At 33.1% G+C, this 8,933-nt stretch overlaps 1 protein-coding gene across 2 annotated transcripts in view; it reads left to right on the plus strand.

Moving 5' to 3' along the window:
• LOC148622484 (ATP-dependent chromatin remodeler CHD1-like) overlaps positions 1-5,207 on the plus strand; it is a 42,481-nt gene extending 37,274 nt beyond the window's left edge. For both annotated transcript variants that reach the window (XM_088572474.1, XM_088572475.1), the window contains 2 exons: positions 2,214-2,414; positions 3,174-5,207. In XM_088572474.1, the coding sequence (XP_088428600.1) occupies positions 2,214-2,414; positions 3,174-3,324 (352 nt within the window). In that variant the 3' untranslated portion in view covers positions 3,325-5,207. The remainder of the gene's footprint in view (positions 1-2,213; positions 2,415-3,173) is intronic.
• Positions 5,208-8,933: the final 3,726 nt, after the last annotated feature.

The raw sequence follows: 8,933 nt of genomic DNA on the forward strand, positions 1-8,933 counted from the left end.
ACGTTAACAATTCAAACATGTGGGAAAATGGCACCAGTCTGGCTGTTCGGTGTCGGTGTCAGGCTCATGTCAATTATCAAGCTTTTGATATTTTCAAGCTGAAGACTTTAGTTCATAAGCTAGATCTCGTCCATAAGTCAGAACCCTTCACAGTAGTTAGTTTAGTTCCAAAAAACTGACTTAAGGCGAGTGTGTTTGTGTGTCTATATACAAGGCCGCTGGATTTTGTGCAGGCGGTGATGCCATAGATGTCACAGTGGTACAAGTTCAAGTCCTGCAAAGGGAACGACCAAAAATTTGCATTGCAAATTTGACAGTTCTAACATCGTTGGGAATTTTTCAAACCTTTCTATATATATATATGTATGTCTCAGAATGATCCTTATGATACGACCTACAAATGTTTTGGGGGATCAAACTTGTTTGACGATTTCTTATTAGAGTTATTGCCCTTGAAAGGTAAAAATAATGTTTTAAGCAGTTTTCAGCCATTATCTTGAAAACTATTATAGATATAATGAAATGATCCGTATGAAAAGTCCTACCAAAGTGTTCCTTGTGTCGAGATGTTTGACATCTCCTTGTTAGAGTTATTGCCCTTGAAAGACAAGAAATTAACCAAGTGAAGGATCAGGCTCCTGGGAGCCTCTTGTTTATTTCTTATAAGCAGAACAGTGCTCCAGATTTTAAGACCTTGTAAAAAGAGACGTGACACAAAAAGTTATTTTTTCAATTTTTGGTTTATTTGATTTATTACACATAATATATATAATAAAAACACCCCTTGAAGTCACTTACGTCGTTTAATTGAAGATAAATTGATTCAAAATCGATGATGACCCAAGCCATACGAAATTTAATTAGCTATGGTGGTCACATGACCGTGCTACGTCATTGGTTCTCAATTCATAGATCGAGTGGTTGAAATGTGTGGGGCTTCTGTATTTTATACATGATTTCTGCAACTGAGAGTGAAAATATTGAAAGTTTGGGGTTTGCCAGCAAATATATACTTACAGTTGTATCAGTTTAAACCACTTCGAGAAGATAGTGATAAACAATGACAGAAATGTTTAACTATTACATGTATGAAGACTAGACTATCCACGGTGAGATGACACCACTTCTATTGGAAGATTACATAGAAATGTTTCATAATGGTCTGTCATGTAGGATTGAACTTTTTACATAAAGTAAAATCATATCCCAAGATTTAAACTGTTTAGATCTTGATCTTCAATGAAAATGTTGATTTCAACCTCATGTTATGGAACGTTACTCCTGACAAGTGTACCAGTACCAGGGAGTTCAGTATAAAGTCCCCACAAGTACAGCTATAGGATGATACGAACATGTTTATTTTATATTGGAATTTGGTAATTTTATTTGTGAACCCATAAGGTTTTTGCTGAAGCTTTCCTGTGTTCTATTTCTTTTTTTACTAAAATTGAATATTTTAACTGACCTATAAAAAAATATTGTCTGTACCAGAAAAGCTCCCTAAAACTCACCTAGGGTCACTTATTATAAACTGTGTATTTTGTCAAAAGACAGAAGAAATTCAATTATATTTCAGTTATTATCAATGTCATATACCTGCGTCGACACCCGTGTCACAAGTTGCTGAACCATGTAAAAATGAAAGAAGCTTCCCCCCACACGTTTTCTCTTGGCAGTAATTAAGTCTACCGGGCTTGTTTATTGATATAACCCAGCGGCAAAGAAAGAATAACACTTAGAGTGTCACTGTTTTAGTTGTACCATCCTGTTCAAGTCCTAAAAATAGTGTGCTGAGTCAGTGGACCACTCTGCATCAGTCATACAAGCTGTTTTTGAAGAATTATTAATTTTTTCTTGCACACGCATACATTTTCAATGCACCCAAATGGAGATTGAGAACCACTGACAAAGCACTTTCATATTTGGTTAGTGGGTGTTTCTTCCAGTTTTTATTTATGCATATTAATTAGGTCGTCTTGAAAACACAAATAAATCATTCTAACTTCATTTAGCGCTAACCTGGTGAGAAACTGATTGTTACACTTGTATCTAAACAAACAACAGTTTTTATAATTATAAAGTTTTGAAAAATGATATTTTTGTGTCATGTCTCCTTTAATGTTTACTTTAAGTATTTACATGCATGTAGTTATTCGATAATTGTTGTTTACTTGCATGGTCTTATATATCACTAGCATAAATATGTTTTCTAGATTTAATCATGATCGGCGAGATTATGGTGGTAGTAACCATTACTCTAGAGAACATGGACCTGGAACCAGTTACCACCATGATTCTAATTATAGAAATGAGCGTGGGGATTACCGTCAAGACTTCCACCATAGATCTGAGTATGGACAGTTTGGACATCGAGACTATGGCAATAGTGGCTACAATCGACAGTCTCAGGACAGGTGAGATACATTTGCCCTTTTTAAAAACTAAATCTAAAACCTTGCCATACTAGTGCAGGGATTCCGCTATTGCAAATCCTGATTTTCCCATTATGATTATATTTTACTGTATATTAACTTCTGATTTGCCAATTTCCGCTTTGTTAGTAGACTTCATAAAATCTAAAAATAAAAATGCTATTGAAACACATGAATAAGGAATACAGCTTCTAAACTGGTTAATGTTTATTTAGTTGATGCTGTATTCAGAAAATCAAAGCATTTCAGAACTTTAATTACATTACTATGTTATAAGTTTAACCACAAATACTTCCTTAGAAACAAAGATAATATAATACCAACTTGAGAGGATGGATGGGACTTGTCTTAGTTCAATCAGTCCTTTTGATTCACTGATTTGAATTCATTTATGAGGTCATTTTTGCACAAGGATTGTTTTGCCATACAATATTTTGAAATCCTTGGGTAACTAATTATATCATTTCTGGACTCATTATAATTTAAAAAAAGAAAAAAAGAAAAAAAACACTATCTTTCTTAACGAATTACAGAAAATACTTCCTCAATGGCTGAATGACATCACAGGGTTTTTCATGAGTTCAGTATGCAGAATACTTACTTGCATTTCTGCCATTAAAGCTCATGTTGAGAGCATATAATTTTATCTACACTAGACTACTAGGCAACATACATGACATTCTCTTTAAAAATCAATTCTCTTACTTCTATGTGCTGAATTGTATTCTTTAAATGTTTCAGTTATTCTCAATTCCACCAAGACAGGAAAAGAAAAAGTGATGTTCAGAGTTCTAGATCTCATAAAGACCCTCGATTAGAAGCACATAATATTTATTCAGAATCGAGTCATGGATTTTCAGAGTCCAGTAATGATGGTCCCATGAAACATTGACATGTATATAAAACATTGATCATGTAATAGGTGTGCAGTGGAATATAAAGATGGCATGTATCATATGATTGTCATGTGTAAATTTCAGCATATCATGTGACCTGAGTACTAGGAAGAGTAAATGAATAACATTAACCTGTCATGAGACAATATAAACCATATCATATGATCTTTGGTATTGAAGTGCTAAATCAGTCATAAAACTTGGACTTGCTTATGCTTTCTATGATCTGACTACACCCTGTGAATTTATGAGTGGTCATGTGGCATTACAATTGATGAATTATATGAATTGAGTGTGCTGAGAATTTATTTGGTTCAGTCATAGTTCCCTCATATATGACATGCCTTTTTTAAAAGTTTCATTTCATCATTATGACAAAATTGTTGTCCATTTAATTGCTATGTGATATATAAAACAAAAAATGTCTTTCAAGGTCAAAGTATGTGAGGGGTTTAAGAATGTTGTATATTTTGCCATATAAAAAGAAGCATTTTATAGTGATTAAAGACTGTGTTTTGATTTGATTGCACAGATGTATTAGTTTCTGATTAAGTATTTGTGTTAAAAAGGATGTGTATGTACTTTAAGTGTTTTTTAATGACTGCTCTTTATAATTTGTTAATTAGTTATATTTTTATTTGTTAAGTCAATATGAATTATAATTAGGTCCATGTTCCAGTGCCTGTTAATCTATAGTTTGATTTTCAAAAGAACAAGAAATTTTAGTTCTGTTGTAATCTGAAGGGAATAATATTACTTAGTATTTTATCACATGAATTGTCTGGAATAAAGAATTTATTTTTTTATTTATTTGTAAATTAGTAATTCTTTAAAAGAATTCTATTTTTAAATACTTTGAGATGATTGAATTCAGATTAACTTTTACATAGGACCTGTATATAATTATATCTTCTAATTATGCTTTACTGGTATTTACTAAATTGTATGATAAAAAATAGAAGAGTACTTTATTTTCTCCTCAGTTAAATGATTTTTTACTTTATACATTTACAAGTAAACTTCACAAAACCAATTGTATATGAGTAATTTTTTAGTCATTAATTTTATAAGTAAAAGCACTGATTTTTTGTACTGTTAAGCTTTACATTTTGATGAGAAACCTTTTTTTTATTACTGGCTTCAGGCAGGGTTCCTGAAATGATGCATGGTTGTGATCTAGTGGTATTGTATCTCCAACATAAATGATCTGGGCACTAGTTCCTGTTCAAAGTTGGATAATTTTAAAATGTGGAAATGTTGCTGCCAACTGGTCACGATCCTAGTATAGAATGACTTCAATGTTGCTGCTGGGGAATGCTATAGATGTTTAGATAATAATCATATGCTAAGTATGATAAACTAATTATCAGTAGTCATGGTAGTGCAATATTGGTTGCTGTTGAAATTTGTCTTCAATTGTTTTTGTCGAAAAGTGTAGGGTATTCTAGTCATGCTTCTTTTTTAACAATTAGAAAGCATATATCTCAGACATGAATGTATCCTGTTTCAAATGAAATTCTGCATTCTTTATTAGTATTCTACTGTTTGGACTCTAATTTTTTATAGTGAATTCAACGTCAGATTGCAGAAATCTGGGGGTAAAATCATGTCTGATACCCGAAAGGTTTTGATAGTTGCTTCTATAATTTGAAAATTTATTATTTATGCCTACTAGAAAAGCAGTGGTATAAATTATGAAACTTCTTGTTACAGCAAAGTTGTAAGTATATATAAAAGGGGTGGTATGGCTGGAGAAACATTGTTTTACTTGTTCAAAAATGAAGTAGCTTATTAACAAAGTTTAATAATATAAAAGTTGCAAAGACAGGGGAATTATTTGTCAAGACAAAGACATAAATACCAAAATTACAAAATAAAATGATTATTAAGTGCTGACCAGTATTTTTTTTCTTTGCTATGAAAGTTAATGAGCTCAATTATGTACATTAGTGCTAATTATTTTACACCCATGTTTTGTTAAGTGAAATGTTTCAATTGTTACAAAATTCTTGCATATAGGTAGTCGTATTTTAAGTTTGGAATTATACAAAATTATCAAAAGATTTAAGGAATTTTTTTTTTGGGGTGGGGGGGGGGGGTTGATGAAAAAACAGACTTTTTTTTTTAAAATTCATGTTTTGGAATTCTTTTATAAATAACAAATAATTGATTCATACAAATAATACAAAATGAAGTTGTTAAAGGCCTGCATATTTTTTTTTTCATTTTACATTGAGTTGAATGTGACCTTGAACCATGTTGAACTGGAATGCTGGCATGGCCTATGTTAAATTCTAGTTTTACTAAATGAATTCATCTATTGAATTGGCAACAGTAGAGCTTTAGTGTGGTCATTTAAATAGGCACCTTCATTCAAGCATTTGAACAGCTGAAAGTAGGAGATTTTTTGCTACTGGGTAAGAAATTTGTACTTACTGGATGGAAAAAGATTTGGTGGTTATTTTAAAGGAAAAAGCTTGAGATCTTTTTAACTTTGGGATGACAGTGGAATAACACTGTTTAAATGGAGAACGATTAAAGCTGTTTCATTTTAAACTCACTTGGCCAAAGGCCATATGAGCTACTGCTATCACTTGGCGTCTGTTGTCATTGTTGTTAACGATTTTTCAAAACTCTTCTCCTCTGCCACTACTTGACCAATTAGAATCAAATTTGGTTGAATGTTCTTTGGGATATCCTTGATAGAACTATTGTTGGAATTTTTTACCCTTCAAAAAAACATGGTGGCCATTACTAAAAATAGAACATAGTGGTCTGACAGTTCTTCACATATATCTTCAAAACTGTTAGGTATAGCCAAATTCTTTCATGGGTGTAAAAGTGTTCAACATGATGAGATATATCTGTAGTAAAATTTTCGTTTTTATCTGTTCAGCCATGTTGGAGTTCCTGCCTTTTTTGACATTTTCTTCCTATTTTTTAACTCCTTGTAGAGGTATTGCCTTTGAAATTTAGCAGTTTTCAGCCAATATCTTTAAAACTTTTGCAGATAGAAAGAAACTTTTAATTTTGATGAAATGATACTTATGGTAAGTCCTACCAAAGTCTAATGGAGTCAAAATTGTCAGACAACTTCTTGTTAGAGTTATTGCCCTTGAATGGCAAAAATATAACCAGGGTCCTGGGAGCCTGTTGTATAATTTTGTTACTAGTGGACATGTTCATACTAAAACTATGCAAAGACTTGGACTAACTTCTCATCAAATTTACTTAAATTATAATACAAAACAATTTTGGAAATTTGCATTAGCTATCTTGAAAACTTCTTTCTTGTCTTTCATTACATAAAAATAAAAATGCTACAGGATGGCCACATTATCCAGAGTTTGTCATGACTTATTTTCCTCTAAAATATGATTACAAATAACATAAACTTCATGAGAACTACAACAAATGGGAAAACAGAATATTGTTATCTCTAGTACAGGAGGTTTTTTTTTTTTAATTCTACCACACTCCAGTGGTCACCTACTGAAATTGCTAACAGGTACACTTTTCCATGTGAAAGACAAATTCTCATACAGCTGTTTAACTGCTGAATGAAGGTGTATATTTCAATAACCACAGAGGTTAAGCTCCATTGTTACTAATTCAGTTGATAAAATTGGTAATTACCTTGGGCTATTCCAGTAGAAAGTCAGAAATCTTAATCAATTTAGTGTAACAGTTGCTATAGGCAGACATGTCCAGAAGTTAGTATTCCTACCATTAGTAAATAATATTTTATTTTACTGGAATCAAAATGTAAATCTCTTTTTGTTCGTTTGCTTAAAAGTTATTTATGTATATGGGTGACCATCTGGTTTACTTTAAGATCTACAAAATGAGATAAGCAAGTGAGCTGTGTGGGTGTATGTATGTAGGATCATTGTTTTTACATCCTTTGTTATGATGAATTGTAATTATGTAAAAAGATAAAAGACAAGTAAAAGATATTGTCAAAAAAATAAAGAAACTTCAGTATGATCTTATTTTATTATTATCTCTGTTTTGCCATCTGTGCTTAGAAATGTATTTAGACCTCTGTTCTGAAGGAGAAAATGGTATATTCATATTAGATCAACAATTGTGACCTGTATTGTCATAACCTCGAGTCAACATCATAAACCTATCTGTAAATGATTATTTTCCTTGCAATGACTTCAGTATAAGTGAATGGAACTCTAAATTGAAAAAAAAAGATAAATTATGGCAATAGTTCTTCATCCTTACTCTTGAGTGATCATTATTGTCGAGACAGTCAATCTGTTTATAGACAAGTATGTACTTGTCGGATGGGACATAAGACTACAACAAGTAGCCACTATCTACCTCTGTATTTTGCTACAAACTGTGCTTGTTCCCATGTGCCCATTTCCTTTTAACTTAGATGTTATAATTCTTCGCCAGGTGGTGCTTGGTCTACCAGGTGATGTTGACTTAAGGGATATGTTGGGAATTCTGTTCTGGGGCGTTCTCATTACATGTCCAAGCTGTCCCATTCTTCTTTGCTTGATTGCCAGTGCAATGCTCTTTCATACAAGTCAGGTGCTTGTCTTTGTTGCTGATCTTATTTTGCCAGAAGATGCAATTTATTTCGGCCAGGTGAGCTATTGTCATCACTTGGCGTCCGTGCTCGTCTGTCAAAACACTTCGACACTACATGACCAATTAGAACCGCACTTGGTATGAATGTTCCTTGTGGTATCCTGCATAGAAATGAAGTGGCGATTTTTGATCCGTTGAGAAACATGGCCGCCGTTCTGAAAATAAAACATAGGGATCAGACGGAACTTTTTGGCCTTTTTTCACCTGTCATTCTTGGCACTGATGTTAAGCCCAGTCCAGGTCTTTTAGGTGGTTGAACATGCTCCATTGACTACATCTCTTTGTCATATGTTGTTTGCCTTTGGATCCAATTAATGACCATTAAAAAGAGAGGTGATTTTACACAGAATGGGTCTGATATGTCTTTTCAAAAACGACACTGCACTCAAAGTTTGAGTAGAATGCTCTCATAAGATTACATATCTTCTGGTATGATCTTACTGTCCACAATAATTCCAAGTGCACACTGTCAAATTAAGTCTATGACGTTGATGTATAGTGGCATTTGCCACTCAATACTTTCGAATGACAAAAATCTGGTCTATATGCCCTTTCCTCTATTGAATCCAGCATGTTCCTCTCTCATCTATTCTGTTCAGAAACATTCTACAGAAAACCTTACTTGGGACTGAAAGCAGTGTTAGACCTCTCCAGTTGTCATAGATTTGGAGATCTCCTTTTTGGGGGAGTTTTACAATAAGTCCTTTACTCAAGTCATGTGATATGGTTTCATTTCCCAGATGTACACGAATAAGTTTAGTAGTACAAAGTATATTTGATGATGTTACAATATCTGACTTGAGGCTAAAAACCACTAATTCCACTTCCCATAGGCTTCTATGCTAATTTCACAATATTCAATGGCTTCTCTGGACTTTACCTTAACTTTAACCTGCAGATGACTATATATCAGCATGATTCTACATATGTCAGCTCACAATCCTCAGAATGGCATGTGGGGTTAGCAGACTTGCAGTGCAGTACTGGTCACCGGAAG

This window comes from Perna viridis, chromosome 3, assembly GCF_037379345.1.
Source record: "Perna viridis isolate PV_CMFRI_1.1 ecotype Kerala chromosome 3, ASM3737934v1, whole genome shotgun sequence".
Lineage (NCBI taxonomy): Eukaryota > Metazoa > Mollusca > Bivalvia > Mytilida > Mytilidae > Perna > Perna viridis.